At 31.7% G+C, this 21,479-nt stretch overlaps 1 protein-coding gene and 1 pseudogene across 6 annotated transcripts; both read left to right on the top strand.

Moving 5' to 3' along the window:
* The first annotated feature begins 753 nt into the window (after positions 1-753).
* LOC100789481 (agamous-like MADS-box protein AP3) lies at positions 754-3,660 on the top strand (annotated as a pseudogene).
* A 1,129-nt stretch (positions 3,661-4,789) lies between these two features.
* Positions 4,790-19,357, top strand: LOC102660346 (cellulose synthase-like protein E2). Of its 6 annotated transcripts, XM_041013990.1 has the most exons (10): positions 4,791-5,237; positions 5,963-6,290; positions 6,840-6,905; positions 6,989-7,153; positions 7,306-7,380; positions 7,485-7,636; positions 17,696-17,721; positions 17,966-18,052; positions 18,176-18,313; positions 18,545-19,350. In XM_041013990.1, exons 1-7 carry the CDS (start codon positions 4,969-4,971, stop codon positions 17,712-17,714), a joined length of 1,074 nt encoding a protein of 357 aa, XP_040869924.1. In that variant the 5' UTR covers positions 4,791-4,968; the 3' UTR covers positions 17,715-17,721; positions 17,966-18,052; positions 18,176-18,313; positions 18,545-19,350. The 6 variants fall into 6 exon arrangements, with proteins under 6 accessions (XP_040869923.1, XP_040869925.1, XP_040869924.1 ...); XM_041013989.1 differs by having other exon boundaries at positions 4,790-5,237; positions 17,696-18,052; positions 18,545-19,357; XM_041013992.1 differs by lacking the exon at positions 18,176-18,313 and having other exon boundaries at positions 18,545-19,345.
* Positions 19,358-21,479: the final 2,122 nt, after the last annotated feature.

The raw sequence follows: 21,479 nt of genomic DNA, 5'->3' as shown, positions 1-21,479 counted from the left end.
TAGTAGTAGTGGATATAAGAAAAATTCAACTAACTTTACCTTATTTGATGTTGCTATCTCTAAAATACACTTCATTTGAGGTGCTAGTTCCAATGACTTTTTCTTATCATTGATATCAAGTTCCAATGAAGAAGAAATTAGGAAAATAATTACTTTTTAATTGAAATTGATGCAATTAAATGTCATTAACTAATTTTTAGTTAGTGTGCACTACTGTAAAAATAGCTTTTTACAACACGTATCCTACGACGGTTGTACAGAAACCGCCTTAAAAAATAGTACGGTGGCATTTTTGTAATTATTGTAAGTTTTAGAGTATTTTACGACACACATTCTAAGACGGTCATTGAAAACCGCCTTAGAATGTTATATGTAATTAAATTCACTGCGGGTCTTAATAAAAACCCGTCGTAATTGAGAAACAAAAAAAAGCAAAATGCGTCCTCCTCCTTCTCCTTTCGCGAACCCTAATTCTTGAACCTTCCTGCCTCCACTCACCTGACCCTCTCATACTCTCACTCTCATACTCTCTCTTCTCTTTCTCGTAAGGGTCCCCACAGTGCACATGGGAGCTGGTGTTGACGATGAAACGAGAAAGAGCACAAGACGTTTATGAAAAAGCGTGCAATAGCTTTCGCTAATTTGGCAAAGAGGCCTCCCATTTGCGGCAATGCAAACGCACCTCATCTTTCCCTCATTAATTGAAATCGCTGCCCCAGATCGAGCAAGTGAAGAAGTTGCTAGCTATTAGCTATGGCTAGAGGAAAGATCCAGATCAAGAGGATAGAGAACACCACCAAGAAGGCCAATGAGCTCACCGTTCTCTGCGATGCCAAGGTTTCTATTATTATGTTCTCCAGCACTGGAAAACTCCACAAGATCGAGCAATCGTACGTTTTTTTTATTCTCTATCTCATCCAACAAACCCTACCTACCTATCTTCTCTCTTATGTCTTTTTTCTTTTTTCAAGAACAAAGCAATTCTTCGATCAATACCAGATGACTCTGGGAGTTGATATTTGGAACTCTCATTACGAGGTTCTCTCTTTTCTTTTCTTCAGATTTACTTCTGCCTGCTGCTTTGGAAGTTGTAATTGATAATATATTTTATTTTAATTGGTTGATTTGTCCCCCAGAATATGCAAGAGAACTTGAAGAAACTGAAAGAGGTGAATAGGAATCTTCGTAAGGAGTTTAGGTATATATATCTTTCATCACTTCGATCGATCTCTTTGGTAATGTTTTATTCTTGATATATATATATATATGCACATGCACATGTTTTATTTAATTTGTTTACTGCTGGTGTTTGTTCATGGCTTAGGTAGAGAATGGGAGATTGTCTGAATGAGCTGGGCATGGAAGATCTCAGGCTCCTTGAGGAAGGAATGGACAAGGCCGCCAAGGTTGTTCGTGAGCGTAAGGTTAGATTAATTATATGTTCCTCTTTTTGCTTTACATGAGCAATCAGGCTAGCTACCCTGTGCATATGCTATTTGAAAACAAGAGTAAAGATCTTAAATTTTGTATATAAAAACTTTTTGTGCTGTGTCTGCAGCACTTATTTGGTTAGAGATGCATAGCAGCACTTGTTTGTGTCTGCGGCAAACACAAAGGCGCCGCAACAGAGTCTTTGAATTCGTATATTAGTATTTCTGGCATATCTAGTGAAGTCTTTGAATTCTTGCTGGACTTATATGATGTCTTTCAGTTTTTCATTGGCCTTGTATTTTGTCTTAATAGTTGAAATCATTTTTATTTATTAACAAAATTCTAACTTATCTCGAATGAGAATGAAACTAGACAATCAATTATGTATAATTGGTGCATTTAATGAGAAGAACATTTGGGTACTTGGTTGGTGACACGTGAATCTTAAATGTTGATGCAGCTTAGAGAACTAGTACTACAGGATATTGGTACTTATGACTGGCCAGTTGAAGAATGCCATTATTGTTGTCGATGCCTTGTCTGTATGGTAAGTTATAGGATTGAGTTCAAGGATTGTATTCTATAAGTACTTGGTCAGCCATGATTTGGTACCATGTTGACCTTTCCTGTAGATCAAGTTCTCAAAGCATATAGGCAGTTGTATTTGTTAGCAAAATGTTATTACCTTTTTGTAGATGTAGATTAATAATATCTTGTATGTATGACACAGATGCTGTGGAATTTTTTTCATGCGGGTCCACTTGTTACATGATGATATAAACAAAATACAGCTTGATTTAGTTCCAATGCTTCAAGAAATTATTTTTGAATGGCTAATCATCATTTTCTTTACCATCACACCATCTGCACCAGCTGTAACTGAAGACTTCAATTCTAAACTTTCATCACTACAAATAGGTAGGTTTTATGATGTTTTTATATATATTACATCACTGCAGATGATAATTTACTTAAGTTGACATGGAATTATCATTATAAGAGGATAGAGGCTCACAAGATTATTCCCTTTCTCAAATTTGAAAGAAACAACTAACAAATTAAAGACATAACATTTTTAAAATTAAAGACGAAAATTTGGAAGTAAATTGTTTGAATCAAGAAATACCGTCTCAATGTCTTCTAATTTGATGCCAAAATATAAACTTGGAGTAAAATTTCGATTTGACTAAATTTAAGCAATAATATATGAAAGAAATAAAATTTAGAAATAAAATGTGAAATACATAACGTAGGAGAAGCCACTTGGGGCTTATTGAGAAAGACTGTAGGTCTTAGAATTCATCTCACCTAAGAATGACTATGTAGATTTATATTTTATAATGAAGGGGTGGATAGAGATTGGGATTTGTTTTAATAAGCTCTCCAATAAAATGCTTTCATTGTACCCATATTTTTATTTCTTGATATCTTAGCGGGAAATATGGTTAAAATGAGTGAGATTTGTGTCGCAATTATATATTGTAAACTGTAAAATTATTCAGCACAGTACAACTTATGCTCAATGGCAAAATATTACATATTTTGGCTCCTAGAGATTCCCAAATATTAGCAGTTAGTTACTAGTTAGAGAGTATGGAAAGACGGGTATCGCTTAAATAGGAGGTTGAGTAGGGAGTGGGATTTAGCTTTGTTAGAAAAGGGTGTAGTGGCTTGGTTGTAAATAGGCATACCTCAAAATTGACCTTTGGTGCTAATCTATTCTCATATAAAAATCTCATTGACCTTTAGAGTTTAATCCTATTGGGAATTTACTATTTTTCTGTACTGATTATTCCTTTCAATTGTGGTGAGCTCGAGATGGATGTGTGATTGCATTATGAGTTATGACTTTTTGATCTTAGATTCTTGTTGCTTTGACAGGTGAAAAAGGGAAGTTTGATGAGTTGCTTGAGGATAAGGGTGTTAATATATTGATTGATCCAAAGGCCCATATGAATGTCATTGGAACTAAAATGGATTTTGTAGATGACAAACTAAGGTAAATTTTTTCTTTAACACCTTTTCTTCATGTTAAACTTTTATTTTTCTTTTGTTTTGCTATTCTTTTTTATTGTATTGTGTTTCGGGAATGGGATGACAAATCTGTCTATAAGCAGTAATCCTATATTGGTTTGGATTTGGGATGCACATATTGATTTGGCACTAGTAATCCTATATTGTATTAATTTGCACTCTTTAATCTTTATGGTATGTGCCAATTCCAGGTAGAGCTAGCCTTACTTGGTTGGTAGTTTTAACTTGACTAAATCATTCTTAACATTCTGTTTTAGGATCCAGACACAAGTCATTTGTTTATCTACATTACTAATCAAGATCCATATTCACTTTCTGTGATCTTGAGGATTAATGCTATTAACATGTTTACATTTTTTTCCAACTGTTTTTATTATTGGTTGAAATTGAATTTTACTGCATTGATAATAAGAGTACTACTAAATAAAAAAATAAGGTTCACTTATTGAAAAATTAATTATTATATGTATTTGAATGGCATTATCTCAAGTACGCATGTCCTGGTCATCTTGACGGAACTAATATCACCATCAGCTGCACAACAAATATTATTTTCCATTAAAAAAACTGTTGTAGTTAATAACATTTTTTTATGGAATAAAGCTGTATTATAACTAATTTGTTTGATAAATTCTTAAAAAAATATTAATTTTATTTGATATTAGTTATCTCATATAATGAAAATATAATAGTTATAAAAAATGTGTAAAATAAATTTATAGATTAATTTTAATGATAATTAAAGTACACGTATTTAAAAATTTTAATTTTTAGACATGCCAAAAATTTATAGATTAATTTTAATGTATATCAATAGTAATTTTTAACCAAATTAAGAAATTAATATTTGATGATAAAAAGAAATAAAACTTGCATATCTTTAATTTACAGTCACACACTACATTCGTATGTATAAAATATTTTTTTTAAAGAAAAAATAGATTTTTTAATGTAATCATAATTTTTTAGAGTTATCTTATGAGATATATAAGTATATTTGGCAGGTGTTTGATAGAGAACTTATTAAAATAGTTACTTTAATATTTGTTTATAATTTATTTTCAATTTAATTAAGTTTAAATAAACTTTCTAGGATAAGTGAAAAATAGTTCGTAACTTATAAGCTTAATTTCAATCAATTCAATATCAATATAAAATTAAATGGGGTTAGGTGGGGAATGATTTAAATATTCTTAATGGAACTCTTATTAAACAATAATGATGGTATTATATTCTATTACCAGCAGGTAGCAGGTGTATCATTGGCTTTCCTTGCCTTATTATATTCTATTATAATGGAACTCTTATTATATTCTATTACCACCAAATTATGCAGCAATATCCTTTTAAAAAAAGGCACGCTAACTCAATGGAAAATAAGTCAATTAAATACAAACTTTCAAATGCCAATAATGCCTTAGTATTGGCTACAAATACCAATGCAACTAATAGCAAAAAAACCAAATTGTGTAGAACAAGACACACATAATTAGCATAGTTATTATGGGGAGGGTTGAGTACTCCCCATTGTTTGAGACAAGAAGGTGCAGAGGAAGGTTCATCTACAGGTCCTTTGCAATCTCATTATTTGTGACCATATGCTTTATATGGCATTACAGATTTAGCCACATAACAAAGGGTGAAGATGGAAACTGGGCATGGCTTGGTATGCTTGCTTCAGAGCTGTGGTTTGGCTTTTACTGGGTCCTTACTCAAGCCCTTAGATGGAACCTTGTGTTCAGACAACCCTTCAAAAACAGACTCTCTCAAAGGTACTGCTACCTACTTACTGTATATTTTTATTTCCTATCACTTTTTTCCCCCACATTTTTTCTTTAAATATTTCTGGCTATTATGAGGGGTGAGATTCTATGTTGGTCACTAAATACTCTAGACTCACTCTTTATTAGTAACATCAACATGAGATTTATCTTATGATAAAAGAAGCCAAGATGTATGAACTAACAAAGCTTGATTAATTAGTACAAATAGCCAAATCCTTAAGTTACACTTATTTATGAAGAAAGTTTTGTTGGAAGATGTTATAAAAAACTATAAAAAAAATTGTTTTTAGTTCCTAAAATTCTTGCTTTTAGTCCTTATATTTCATCATTTAACCTTTTGGTTATTAAACTTTTAAAAATAAAGTACTTTTAGTCCCTTAGGACATATATTATTAACAACATTTCTTATGTAGCGTGTGTCTTAAGTATTAGAAATACTGATTTTTAAAAGTTTAGAGATCAAAATGTTGAATGATAAAATATAAGAATTAAAACAAATTGTTTTCAAAGTACAGGGATTAAAACATATTTATTTTCCATTTTTTTGACACATTTCTTGTTATAAACCATATATTATGCTTGTATTATATTAGTCTTATTTTCTATTTTAGCTTTCATGCCTTGTAACATTTATTAGGGGTAATATATGGGTATGATCGTATGAAAAAGTTCCAAAGTGATACATAATTGGAAAAAAATGTGTTTCTGAACAGATATGAGAAAAAGTTGCCAAGAGTGGACATATTTGTGTGCACAGCAGATCCAGATATTGAGCCAGCAATGATGGTGATTAACACAGTGCTATCTGTTATGGCTTATGATTATCCAACTGAAAAATTGAGTGTGTATCTCTCTGGTGATGTTGGATCGCAAATCACGTTCTATGCTCTGCTAAAGGCTTCAAACTTTGCAAAACATTGGGTCCCATTCTGCAAGAGGTTCAAAGTGGAACCCAGGTCACCATCTGCATATTTTAAAAGCATAGTCTCATCAGGTTACCCTACAGACCCAAGTCAAGCCAAAGAACTGGGAGCTATTAAGGTACTAAATTAGTGAATTAATGAACTATTCTATCTAAATTGTCTGGTAGTGTGGCCACTAGTCAATTGATAATATGTGTGTGGTCTTATTTAAATATATACAATTTTTCTTAAAAAAGAAAACATAAATTTTAATATGGTCTCACAAAATTGTTATATGATAATTATATAAAAATTAAACATGCATGAAGGGTGAAAATTCAACATGGATCATTGATCCATTTCTGGTGGCTACAGCCCACATTAATGCTTATATTTTAAAGGGTTCTTAGTTTATAACTTATAAGATTTGACTAGCTTATAAACCTTTAATTAACTTTTAGTTCTGGGAAACATTCTCTAAATGTTCAATTTGTAAGTTAAAACATTCTCTAAATGCTCTTTCTGGACTTGAGAGTAGGGTGCATCATTTTGTTCAATCCATTGTTGTGAAGTGCTTTATAATTACTCAATAATAAATATTTTGACATGCATGCTTCCTATTTTATGCATTTCCTATGATTAGTGTTTAAATATGTAGTTATATTTTCTTTTGTTGCCCATGTTCTAGAATGGGAAGCAAATGGTTGAAGAATGGGCTTTGACAGCCTTAGCATATGTTGCAGATTCTTCAGAGGTGCTTTATGTAGCCAATATTCTCCATAGTAATGACAATGCTTTTAAGTTTTATACTTAATACATGAAATGCCATGTTAACAGGTGCAATTTCAGAAGTATTATGATGTTGTGATGCCATACTTAAAAGCTATTTTGGTGAACGCAAATGATAAATCTAATCGTATGCTTCGAGCCAAAGCAATGGAGTGCATTAGTTTGGTAGGAATGGTTGTTGGAAAGGAGAAGTTCAGGGATGATGCCAAACAGGTGGATTTTAATTTAGTTCAGAGTGTTGTTTCTTGTGTTTCTTTTTAAATTCATATGTATTGCTGGAAGTAGTAATTTTTATATTTTATGTCCTTTACTCATTGTTTACTTTCAGTGTGCTAATGTATAGTTTTCATTTTTTCCTTTACTAGGTCATGGATGTCTTGATGTCACTGCAACAATCTCAACTGGATGCTGATGATCCAACTGCAAGTTACATGTTACAAGTATGGTCTTTTTACAAGCATCAACTTGGAAATATATATTTATTTTGTCGTTTAGTTAAAATTCTTACAAATCTCAAATTTTCACTTGGATGCCATGCTTTCAGGCATGGGCACGGCTTTGCAAGTGCCTTGGGCAGGATTTTCTCCCATATATGGGTTTTGTGATGCCTCCTTTGCTCCAGTCTGCACAACTGAAGCCCGATGTGACCATTACATCAGCGGATTCTGATACTGAATTTGATGAAGATGATGACAGGTGCCCTTTCAGTTATTGTTACTGAATTTGATGTCATTGTCATAATTGATTGATATCCATGGCATGACATGATTTAATATTCAATTTTTTCTTCATTTCATTTCTTTGGGTTGTCCTTCCTTGTATTTGAGCTTCAATCAACATCTGTCTTTATTTCCAAAAAAAAATTATTTTGTCCATTTGAGATAATGCCTCAATTGGGCTTTTCTTTTAACGTGAACATGGGTAGGGAATCCTCATTATTTACGCTTGCATGATGGGATTTAAAGAACTGGTTACCAAAAACAAAACACGTGATTATGTCCTGTCAATTTTTTCTTATGGTTAGTCAATGAATTATAATTGTTACGTCATTAGTTAATGGTATTATTTGAGTGAGCTAGACCCCTTGCTAGTAAGTTCTTGTTAACTAGTGTTTGAAGACTATTGGTGATTTGGTAGTTTAATTTATTATGTGAAGATGCTGGATTTTTAGGTTAATAAATTTATTCATACAATAGTTTGGTTTGAAAGTTAGATAACGTATGTGGCTATTATTTCCTAGTATAGAATTTTAATTTTTAAATTAGCACTGACTTGAAAAGTTGAAATATCAGGAAGAATGCACAATATATAATTATATATATATAATAGTTAAATACTAATACAATTTAAGATAGCAATTAGCTCTATTAAGTTAAATTAGCACGTAGTTTGTGATTTTTCTATTACTGGCTCAAATATGTGTATTTTTACATTTAGTAAACCACAATCATGCACTTTAACATCACATCAATATTTGAAGGGAAAATTATAAATTTCGCAAAAATAAAAAAAAAAATTCATTATTCTACATCGGTTGAGTGATAAACGATGTAGAAACCCTTCAAATTCTACATCGGTTGACTTATAACCGATGTAGAAACCTTGTCATTCCTACCCATTCTACATCGGTTCAGTAGTAAACGATGTAGAAATCCTTCAAATTCTACATCGATTGACTTATAACCGATGTAGAAACCTTGCCATTATTACCCATTCTACATCGGTTGACTGATAACCGATGTAGAAATCCTATCATTCAACATCGGTTTCAACCTTAGAACCGATGTAGAAAGCTCACATTCTACATCGGTTGAGATACACAACCGATGTAGAAAGGTCGCCCTTCAAAGACGGTCCTCCAACCGATGTCGATATTCAACGACACTGTGTTACCACCACGCATCATAACCGATGTAGAAAGGCCATTAGAACCGATGTAGAAGACCTTTTTTTTAGTAGTGGTGAAGCCTGAACTTGCTTTTTATTTTATATTTGAGACCAGAAGGAGTATTAATTATTGAACTGAATGAGTTTAACTCAATTAACAACACTCGTGCAAAATTCACTCCTATGAAGTGAGAATGAATTTTAAGTATGACTAAGTCTCAAACCGAGAACTATATTAATTATTTAGATATATCCATGTCTTTTTTTAACGTGGATACATCCATATCATTATAAAAAATAAAAAATATTTAAACAGAATCCGTATTTATATATTTATTATTATAAGATTCTCATGTTTGGTCTTACATTTTAATACTATTAGTCTATTATATTTAATATATTAAAAATTATTTTCATCACCTTCTTATTTATTTCTCCATATTTGAAATAAAAAATAAAATGTGATCAATGGTTAAAAAAAAAATTTAATGCTAATTAGTATTTAACGCATATAATAATTAAAAGGAAAAGAAACGTTTATTCATTAAAAACATAATGATAATGTGATATTACATTCAATATTTTTTACCTGATACTTTTGATTCTCTAAATTTTGTAAATTTGATTTTAGTCTTTTAAAAAAATTTAGTCCTATTTTGATCTTTTCAATTTGAAAATTATTCACTTTTGATATCAAATTATTATAATTATCATTTAGGTTATGGTTGATAAAACTAAATGAAAAGTTAGTTAAAAATTAAAAATTGAAAGTTGGTAGTTGAAAGCAATTAAACTAACAACTTATTAATAGTGGTGAAGAGATTCTAGGTGAGAAATAATCAATTATTTTCATGGTGAAGATAAAGTATAACTAACTGTTTCAATTTTTTCACAACACCATGGTTAAAATGTAAAATGACAAAAATGGATATATCTATATGATATTTTTATATAAAATCCAATTTTTTATGAAAAAAAAATATTTTGAGCTGTTATGATTTTACTTTTTAAATTAATTTTAAACTCTTGTAATTTTTTATTTATAAATAAAAAAAATTCATTAATTTTTAGTTTCAAATATTTCATATTAAATATTCAATTAGTAATCTTATTACTATATCTTAAAATATTTTTAATCAAGTTTAAAATAAAGTAAAAGAAAACTTGTAACTAAACAGAAATTATACTTATATTATTTTAATTAGCCTAATAGTTAAATGAAATCGTCAAATATAAAATTATTAAAAAAAATAATAGAAAAAAATTAAATCTAACATTTATAAATAGTATAATGAATAAAATAAATAGTGTAATGTAATAAAATGTATAAAAATTAACAGCACAATGGTTAAAATATTAAATTCATGTTCTGTTTAAAAAAGATATAAGAATAAATTGAATAATTTTGTAAAGATATATAAAAAAGAATATAAAATATAAAAAGTTATAAGGTAGAAACTAAAGTTTTAAAAAATATTAAAAATTACCAAAAAAAAAATTATTTACTGAATAGTTAAATAAATTTTTCAATTAATAAAAAACTAAAAACTAATAACTTGTCGATAGTTATAAACAACCAAAAAGTGCACTTTGAGACCTAAATGTGGTGTTTTCCTAAATTAGAAATACGCAAAATGACAAGTTTTTAAGGGTTAAAATTGAATTTACAAATTTTATAAAGAGCGAACAAAATTATAAATAAAAAATTATATATAATAATTCTATATTTTCTTAAAACTTCTTATAATTAAATGTTTTTTTATCGTCAAATAGAAAAAAGTATTGAATGTTTTTTATTCATTTTATTTACTTTTTTATTCCAAACGGCCCAGAGGACCCTATTTACTTTGTGTTCAATAAGACTATATATTAAGAATTTCATGTTGCTTATTACGTTACAACAACTCTTTTAGGCATTTAGTCTGTGTATTAATATTAAAAATATATCTTATATTTTAGTACGTTAAATATGTATTTTTCATTTAATACTTTATTTATTACACAAAATGAAAGTCTATGTATTAATTTAATAATTATATACCTTTAATATTTTCAATGCATTTATATATGTTTCATTTAATGCTTTATTTACAAAACAATAAGAAAATTATTAAAAGGACATCTGACTTTTTTATATAAATAATTTTAAAATAACCTTTACATATAAAGTTTCTCTATCTCTCTAAAGCATCTCTCATATAATAATAAATTTTAATTGATAATAAAATAATCTGTTTAAAATATATTATTATATCTAAGATAAATACGTAGAAAAAAAAAAGAAAAAATTATTTTTGATAATTCTAAAATTTTCTATACTTAATATTAGTCTTTCGAACTTTTTTAGTCTTTTTTTTATTAAAATATAATCCACTTTTGATTCTGAAAACGATTATAAACATCATATAATCACAGTATGAAATGTAAAAAAAAATGCACTTTGAGAATCAAAACTTGAGTTTTTCTAAATCAGAGGAACAGAAAAGGAAAATAAATTTTTGAAGGACGAAAACCGAATTTAGAAAATTTTAAAGAGATTAGAAAAACATACTTTATTTATAAGAAAAACATATATAATAATTTTTAAATTCTCTTATAATTTCTTTATTTTTAAAAATGTTTTTATTTGGTAAATACAAAAAATATGAAATTTTTTCTTATTCATTTTTATTAGATGTTTTTTTATTCATTTTATTCGGCTTGAATTTCTTTTATCTGGAGGAATTAAACATGATACTAAAAGATTTACTACATACACATATTCTGTTCAATCAACTCACTTAGACCCTATTGTTTAGTTTGAATAGAATAAAATTATTCAGGATATCACATTAAGTGTTGCGTTACAGCTTCTCTTTCGTCATTAAGTGTATATATTTAATGGTCAAATTTTTTACCACATTAAATATTTTTTTCATTTAATATCTTATTTATTACACAAATTAAAAGACTGCATTTAATAGTCACATATTTTTAATATGGATCTCACTAGTATGTTAAGGACATTTTTAAGAAATTAAAAAAAATATTTATTGTAAAAGTTATAAGAGAGTGTAAAACAAGTCATACAAAACACACAATTTAGCGCATTCTAATAAAAATATTTCTTGTTAACTAATGTTCTAAAGAAATATGTTAACATTTGTCTTTTAATATTTTTAATACATTAAATATATGTGTTTTCATTTAAATATGTATTTACAACACAATATGAAAATTGTTGAATATTAAGGTTGTTCCTTTTCAATTTTTTGTTGCATTGTTGTTGTTGTTGCACTTGAAGACTGAGGTGAGTTGAGGGTAAAAACTCACTCTTTCTCACTTAACTTTTATTGATTTCAAAATGATACATATATAGAAGATACAAGAGAGAGAGAGAGAGAGAAGGACTATTGACAGTGACAATTCATTGCTACCTTCTGAATAAAACTTACCAACTAAGCTACCAAACATAGATAAATACTAAAATATTCAACACTCCCCCTCAAGCGGGAGCATATAAATCATATGCACCAAGCTTGGAACATATAGTCTGAATTTTGGATCCTCTTAAGGACTTAGTCAAAATATCTGCTGGCTGATCATTAGAATCAATGAACTCAGTGACAATCTCCTTGGACAAAAGCTTCTCTCGAATGAAATGACAATCAATCTCTGTGTGCTTAGTCCTTTCATGAAAGACTGAGTTTGAGGCAAAATGAAGAGCAGCCTGATTATCACATACAACTTCATTTGCAACTCTTCACAAAACCTCAATTCTTGCAGAAATTGTTTAATCCACATGAGTTCACAAGTAACCATAGTCATAGATCGATATTCAGCTTTTTGCACTGGACCGAGCGACAACAATTTGTTTCTTGCTTTTTCAAGAAATAAGATTTCCTCCAATGAAGACACAATAGCCTAATGTAGACTTCCTATCCATGGGACAGCCAGCCCAATCAGCATCACAATATCCCGATAGTTACGTATTACCTTTGTCTTCATACAACAACCCTTGTCCAGGACTCTCTTAACATATCTCAGAATATTCATGACAGCATTCCAATTATCCAAATGAAGATTCTCCATAAATTGACTAACCACTCCCATAGCAAAGGAGATATCAGGTCTAGTAATGGTGAGGTAAAAGAGTTTTCCCATAAGCCTCCTATATCTCTCAGGGTCAGCATAAACTTCACTTTGATCTGCCATGAGCTTCAGATTTGGATCCATAGGGCTTTCAATAGGTCTACAATTCTGCATACCTATTTCTTCTAAAATATCAAGAGCATACTTCCTTTGAGAGATCACAACACCATCTCCTGATTGAGCCACTTCAATACCAAGGAAATACTTCAAATATCCCAGATCTTTGGTCTGAAAATGACTGAATAAGTGCTCTTTTAGTTGGGCAATCATTCCCTGTAATCACTATGTCATCAACATAAACCATTAGATAAACACATTTTCCAAGAGATGTATGACAGTAAAAAACAAAGTGATCAGCTTCACTTTGTTTTAGTCCAAAAAGTTGAACAACATGACTAAATTTACCAAACCAAGCTCGAGGAGATTGCTTCAACCCATAGAGAGATCGGTGAAGCTTACACACAAGGCCATACTCCCCCTGAGCAACCAACCCAGGAGGTTGCTCCATATAAATATCCTCCTCAAGATCACCGTGGAGAAATGCATTTTTAATATCAAGCTGATGGAGGGGCTAGTGACGGATGGCAGCCATAGCAAGAAACAGACGAACAGTGGTGATTTTGGCTACAGGAGAAAAAGTATCACAGTAATCAAGGCCATATACCTGTGTATAGCCTTTAGCTACCAAGCGAGCCTTAAGCCGATCAACCTTACCATAGGGCCCAACTTTAACAGTATAGACCCATCTACAACCCACAGTTGTCTTGCCAGGAGGAAGAGGAACGAGCTCCCAAGTACCATTATTTTCAAGAGCCTGCATTTCATCAATCATTGCATGTCGCCAGCCAGGATGATCAAGTGCCTCATGGACAGTGGAAGGAATAGTAAGGGAAGACAATGAAAAAACAAAGGAACCATATGAAGGAGACAAATGGTGGTAACTTAAGAAATTATAAATAGGATGAGGATTACGAGTAGAGCGAGTACCTTTCTTGATGGAAATGGGCCAATGTGAGTCAGAATGATGAGAAGAAGTGGAAGGAGAGGAAGGATCCATGAGTTGAGGACTGGTTGAAGAAGAATGAGGATCACGAGGAAAGACTTCAGGTACCAAAGATCCAATCTACCTTGTCCTGTGTTGATTTGTAATCAAAGGTGGAGAGGCAACTTCAGGTGAATTTGGTGGGGAAGATGGGACAACACTGACATTTTGGTTTGAGTTACCTAGAGGACAAGGAAGACGAATAGGAAGAACTTCCTGGAGAGACGAAATATGATCTACGGAGGGTGAGAAGAAGGGTGTGTCTTCAAAAATGGTTACATCTGCAGACATGTAGTATCGTCTCATGGTTGGAGAGTAACACTTGTAACCTTTTTGAAAACGAGAATAACCCAAGAAGACACATTTGATTGACCTAGCAGAAAGTTTGTCTAAACTAGGAGACAAATCATGGACAAAACAGGTACAACCAAACACTTTAGGAGAAACATGAAATAGTGGATCATGAGGAAAGACAATTGAGTGAAGGATTTGATTTTCAAGAGAAGAAGAGGGCATCCTATTAATTAGGAAACAAGCAGTAAGCACCACATCTCCCAAATGATGTGTAGGAACATTAGAATTTAGCATTAGGGAACGTGCAGTTTCAAGAAGATGACGATTCTTCCTTTCTGCTATACCATTTTGTTGTGGTGTGTGAGGACATATGGACTGATGTAGAATACCTTTGGAAGACAAAAAAGAAGAAAGATCACGAGAGAAATACTCTTTAGCATTATCACTTCTGAAAATTTTAATTGTTTTTCCAAATTGATTCTCAATCTCATTGTATAATGATATGAATATAGGCAAAAGTTCGGATCTATCTTTCATTAAATAAACCCAAGTACATCTGAAGAATTCATCAATGAAGGTTACAAAATATCGAAAACCAAAAGATGTAACACGACTTGGTCTCCAAATATCAGAATGAATGGTAGAGAAAGTCAAGTTACATCTTTGTACAGTTTGAGGAAATGATGATCTGACATGTTTTCCTAGTTGACAAGACTCACAATCTAAGATTCGAAGATTCTTAAGACTAGGAACCATCATCTTCAATTTTGATAAACTTGGGTGACCTAGACGATCATGCAAAAGTTTGGGTTTTGAGATTGCAAAACAAGACCCAGGTGGACTAGATTTCAAGTAGTAAAGTCCTCGTGATTCATGTTCTTCTCGAATCAGTCGCCCCATCCCATGTTACTGAATAACAAAAGAATTAGTAGTAAAGGTTACTGAACAATTTAACGAACAAGTTAACTGACTTAATGAGATTAGATTATAGGGACACTGAGGAATGAATAACACAAAATTTAATTTCAAAGAGGGAGACAATGAAACTTGACCACTTCCTTGAGACGCAACCTTGGAGCCATTAGCTACAGTAACAAGGTGAGGAATTTTTGGAAAGGAAAAGGATGAAAAGGAGGACTTACTACCAGAAATATGATCAGAGGCACCTGATTCGAGTATCCAAGGACTAGGACCTTCAATGGATTGAGAGATACATGCTATTGAAAAATATGGTACAGATGAGGATTGAGCTTGGTTGCTGGGTTTCTCGGATTTAAGCTTCAAATACTCCTGATACTCCTCATCATAGAATCTAGACTCTGCTTTCTCTGATCTAGAGACCTGTGCAACCTTGTTGAGAAACCTATGCAACGAATAACAATTCTCTTGGGTGTGACCCATCCTCTTGCAATAGGTACAACGAGAACGTCCACCCCTTCCACTGCGACTTCCTCTACTGTTGTGGATGCCTCCTCTACCTCGAGACACAACCATGGCTGACGTCTCCACACCATCAGTAGGATTCTCATCCTTCAATAAATGAGGCACGCGGAGAAGTCTAGTGATGAGGGAATCCATTGATGGAACCTGGTCCCCAGTAAGTACTTGATCACGCACATGATCAAAGTCTGAATGTAAGCTCTTCAGAATGAGGACCATGTAGAACTTGTCAAGTTTCATGTTCACTTCTTCCAATGAATCAACTACAAGGAACTTTCTCAGCTCTTCTACGACAGCCCAAGCCTTACCTACATGAGCGATCATATCATGGCTGGTTTGCTTGAGGGTTGTAACCTTCATGGTTGCATCAAACAAGCTTTGGATATCATTAGCAAAGATTTCCCGAGCTTTCTTCCAAAAAGAACAACACGATTTAAATGATCGAAGGATCTCCAAAATATCTGGCTCAACTGATTGCCATAACACAGCGCAAAGTTGATAGTCAAACTTCTCCCATTCAGGTTTTTTATCGTCTGGAACAGAATCAGAAGCTTTCTCCAAGTGGTCATGGTGCCCTTGACCAAGAAACCACAACTCCACGGAAGCAGACTACGAAAGGTAATTCTTCCAGTTAAGCTTTGCAATGGTGATGATTGGAGTCCCGGAAAAGAAGAAAACAGGTCCAGAGGAGGCCATTTCAGATCCAAATAGCAAACCCTAACACAAAAAAGGGAGAACACACAAGGGTCGAAGGGAAAAGCTTACCGGAAGCGAGAGGTGAGGCCTGAAACGTGCTCAGGGACTGACGACGAAGCTGACGGGACCAAACGGATCAGCTTTCGACGGAAGCGCGGTGGCGCGTGGGCTTCACATGAAGAAAATCGCACGAGACAAAGGCGGCATGTGGGAGCTCCTTTGGCGGTGCGACTTCCAGGGGTGGGTTGCATTTTTCGAGGCGATCCTAACCCTGGTCTTGCCAGAGAAAACGAATGGAGATGACGGCGGCCAACGGCGGACAGAACCCGCTCTGATGCCAACTTGAAGACTGAGGTGAGTTGAGGGTAAAAACTCACTATTCGCACTTAACTTTTATTGATTTCAAAATGATACATATATACAAGATACAAGAGAAAGAGAAGGACTATTGACAGTGACAATTCACTGCTGCCTTTTGAATAAAGCTTACCAACTAAGCTACCAAACATAGATAAATACTAAAATATTCAATAGTTGCAATGAAGGGTGGTGGGGGGAAGAGAAAGGCTTCCTTGGAGGCTTCGAGTGGTGGTGTTGGTGATGGTGGTGCTTCTATTCCTTCTGATGGTGTTGATTTGTGTGGTGGAGATGGTGGGGGTATCAAAGTTAAAAAATTTGAGGGGAACAAGGGTACCCAGTTGTGGAAAAGTTAAGAAGAGGAACATGTGGAGGGTGATAAAGTAGTAGAAGAAGATGATGGCATTGAGGAAGAGCAAGATGAAGAAGAAAATGTTGCTGGCGATGGTGTTGTTGTTGGGGCTCAAGGAGGACAACAAGGTGTTGTTCTTGGTGAAAATTTCTTTGAAGTTGAAGCTATACCTTATAAGAGGGTGCGCAAGGTAAAAAGTTCTCTTCCTCCCCCATAGACTTTTTGTTGCTTCTTTTCTTATTCTTTGGTGATTGAGGGTTATGTTTTTTCCTTGTTGTGTTATGTTTGTGTTTTTTAATCATGCTATCTGAAATGAGGAATTGTTTTAGTAATGTTTTTAGTCTAGTTTTATTTCTAATGAGGATTTTCTTAGTTTTTGTTTTGCTCTTACGGGCTACCCAATTTTTGATTGATGTTGTGTGATTCATGTAATTAACCTCTGATAGTGGGATAGTACTTTGTTGTTTCTCATGTTCTTCTTCTTTGGCCAGACGTGTTTTTTGTTTTTTGGGTTCTCCTTTATGACAATGTGGATTTAAATTGTTGCAAATGACAGGGTCAAGTGCAATACTTAATCAAATGGTGAGTTAACCCCTTTTTCTCATTTGTATTTTGTTCTTATTTTCTGGACTGGGTTCTGATGAAAGATAAGGATGTGACAAATGATGTTGTAAAAAATAACGAGAGATTCAAAGAAAATGGGTGCAAATGGGTTGAAAGAGGATGTGGATGTATGGATATCATTACTCAAACAGAAAAGGGCCTAATGTGAAATTTTTTATAAAGATGTATCTTTTCTTACTAGTTTTTTTGCATATCACCAAAGGAATGGGTGGCCTGGGACAACCAACACTTGGGAACCTCCAGAAAATCTTGAGTCTATTCCTGATATTGTTGAAGCTTTTGAGGAGAGGTATTTCTTCCTTAACATTTTTAAATTTTTCTTTGGACTCTGTTAAATTATGAGTTTAAGGATGTGAAAAGGCATATATTCTGATTATATTTGGTATATTTGTGTTCTATTTTGTTGTGATAGCAAATAGGTTTCTTATAAGCAAGAGGTAAAAAGATTGTAATTATCCTCTTAGCAAAGAATGCCAGCTACACTTTTTCCAACCAATAACAAACATTGATTGAATGAGTGTTAGAGAAAGTGTTGTGATTGTTGTTCAAGGTAAGCTTTGATCATTCTTATTGTACCTTCCCATTCTCAATTGAAGGCATTTTTTTGTTACTAAATGTGATAATGTGCTAGTTGTTGATTGGTTGTTGTTAGTTGTTCGAACCTTTTGATGCTTCTTTGTTGTTAATTGGGTCCTATTTGGTTGTTGGGAATTGGGATTTTATTTGTTAATTATTTTTATTTCTTGTGTGATGTTGAGTTGCTAAATTTTCATAATGTTAGGAAATGGAACTAGATCAAATTCAGGTGATGCCAATCTAGCTGCCTCCTCTATTGCCAGGACCTAGAAGTAAAAATGCACCAGGAAATAAGACAAATATTAGTTGGAAACACGATCAATAGGTTTTGGGCAATGGTAAAAAAGTTAAATGTAACTATTGCTCTAAGACTTTGTATGGGGAATTTTTAGATTCAAGCATCACCTTTGTAAAGCATTTGAAGGTTCATCAAGTTACTATATATAAAGAAGGGAAGAAGGATCACCATTTACATTTATGGTAGAACAATGTTTTTTAGCTTGTTGAAGATGTTCACAAAAGAAGAGACCTTATTAGGCCTAGTATGACTAGATTTTCCACATTTTATTTGACTTTAACTTCTCTTCATGAATTGAAAGCATCAATAATGAGCATGTTTAGCTCAGAAGAGTGAAAAACACACAAGTTTAGAACTTCACGGAAGGGAGGGGAGAAAAGTAGATTGAAAATGTGGTTTTAGATAGTCAGTTTTGGAAGAATATAACTATATGCCTCAAAGTTGCTTCTCCTCTTATGGTGATCCTTCGATAGGTGGATTCAGATGTAAAATTCGTCATGGGTTTCATATATGAGGAGATGGATTGTGCAAAAGAGAAAATTAAATACTATATAACTTTAATAACATTTAGAAAAGGTAAAAATTTTAAACTTTCTCTCATATAACAGTTAATTATTTATTTGTATAGCTATTTCTAATATAGCATATTTGGTATTTGTGTAGCTATGGACCTATTTGGAAAATTATAGATAAGGATGGGATCATTAACTTCACGGGCCTTTGCATGTCGCTCCATATTATCCAAACTTTGTAAGATATTGAACTTATTCATTAGTAGAATTATTACTTTCTAAGTAGGTTAAATCGTCCTTTTTATGACGGCTTTGAACCGTCGTAAAAACAAGTGTCGTAAAAAGCAAAAAAAAAACTACAACGATTTTGATGATTGTCTTTGTTTGCTATACTTTTTACGACCGTTATCCATATAACCGTCTTAGAAAGTTCTTCAAATCTAAGACGGTTGTTACAGAAACTGTCTTAATAAGTCTTCTTCATAATGGACTTTCTACGACGGTTATTCAATAATCATCTTAAAATGTATTGACAATCTAAGACGGTTAAAGAATAACCGATGTAGTATATCAAATATACTAAGACAGTTATTCAAATAACCGTCTTAGTATGTGTTCAAAATTATTTTTTTGTTATTTGTATTTTTTTGGTTGGTCTCCACGTAAACAACAATGAAGCTCATTCTAGAATTAACCAAACTACATTGAAAGTAAAATAAATAGAACAAGGCTAATTCTAGACTAATTATCAAAGAACAAACAAGATGAGCATTCAATACAATACATGATTTTAAAATCCATTAATACAAGTCTATTAAATTTATACATGAAATCTAAAATCAGTAAAACCTATAATTCCAGACCAATTGTCAAAAGAAAATTATATTCACCAGGAAAAAAGTAGAGACATTTAAAGTCCATTAATACAAAATGTACATTTATGTAAAAAGGTGTAAGATAAAAATAATAGTGAAAACAAGTGTGATATAACAAAAAATAATAATAAAAAAGGGACATGGAAAACATCTTAAAATTTGAAGTATAAATTATAATGTAACTGCAATATTGATACTCAGATACACGTATATGATATTTCATATTTCAATATTCTTATGCCTTTTATGTGTTATTAAAACTGATATATGGTTAGAAACAATACTCTTAATTTCTCCTCATTATTTTTATTTATTTTATTTTATTCATTCACATGCCACAATTTAACTAGCAAGATAAAGAAAGAGAAAAGAAAATGGTGTTTTTGGTAATTTAGTTTTGATATATATTTACTAATTGTTTTTGACATTTGATTACCTCCTATAGACTTTCAAACAAAATTATCAATATAACATTCGTGAGTTCACATTAACCATAAAATATATTCTACTAATTGTTTTTGTATCACAATACTTTTTAAAATAAAAGTGTCATTTTGAACCAACCAAAGTTAAAGAAGAGTAATATCATTATGTGTTTTTTTTTTTACTTAAGTGGTCTTTATTTAGTGAATTGTATGAAGATTCAAATATACAACTAAGGGATATCCTTAGTAACAAATATATATATATATATATATTAAAAATACTCTTATTTAAATATAATACTCTCACTTACTGATTAAAATTCAAATTAATTTACAATATAAAAATAGATTTATAATACAGGCCATGTTATATTTTCATCAAGCAACAATGTACTCATTTCTTAAAACATAAATCATATAAACAAAATAACTAATTATATATATTCAGAAAAAAAAGATAAACTATATCATTTAATTTGTTCATATTTGCATATATTTATAAAAGTGAAGCTTGAAACATTTAAGCAATATACAGGTTACAAAGGCTATTTAATAGGTTTAAAACAGAGATTGAAATAGCAGCATACCAAGCAGCACAACAAATCTCATTAAGAGATCCTTCCGGACCCAATGCAATGAGGCCTAATCCAAAACGGGCTTCTTCCAAGTTTCATCCCCTTGTTCTGCAAAAAATCCAGTTCTAATATTTTCTCCTTAATCAAGTCTCATTTGAAATAAATCTAGTTCTAATGTTTCACAATAAAAGCAAAAATACAATGACATTTTCAAAAACATAAAACCTAATAATTAATTTAATTATTTCAAATCAGAATATATAATTATTCAAATTACCTTAATTACTATATTTAAAATAATCTTAATTACCTTAATTAAAACATATACTAATAATGACTATAATTATTTCAAATTAGAAAATATACTTATTCTAATTACCTTAATTACTATATTTAAAATAATCTTAATTACCTTAATTAAAACATATACTAATAATGACTTTAATTATTTCAAA

Source organism: Glycine max, chromosome 3 (genome assembly GCF_000004515.6).
Source record: "Glycine max cultivar Williams 82 chromosome 3, Glycine_max_v4.0, whole genome shotgun sequence".
In the NCBI taxonomy this organism is placed as follows: Eukaryota; Viridiplantae; Streptophyta; class Magnoliopsida; order Fabales; family Fabaceae; genus Glycine; species Glycine max.
Note: the sequence above shows the minus strand (reverse complement) of the source record. Positions and strands in the feature narration are given on the sequence as shown.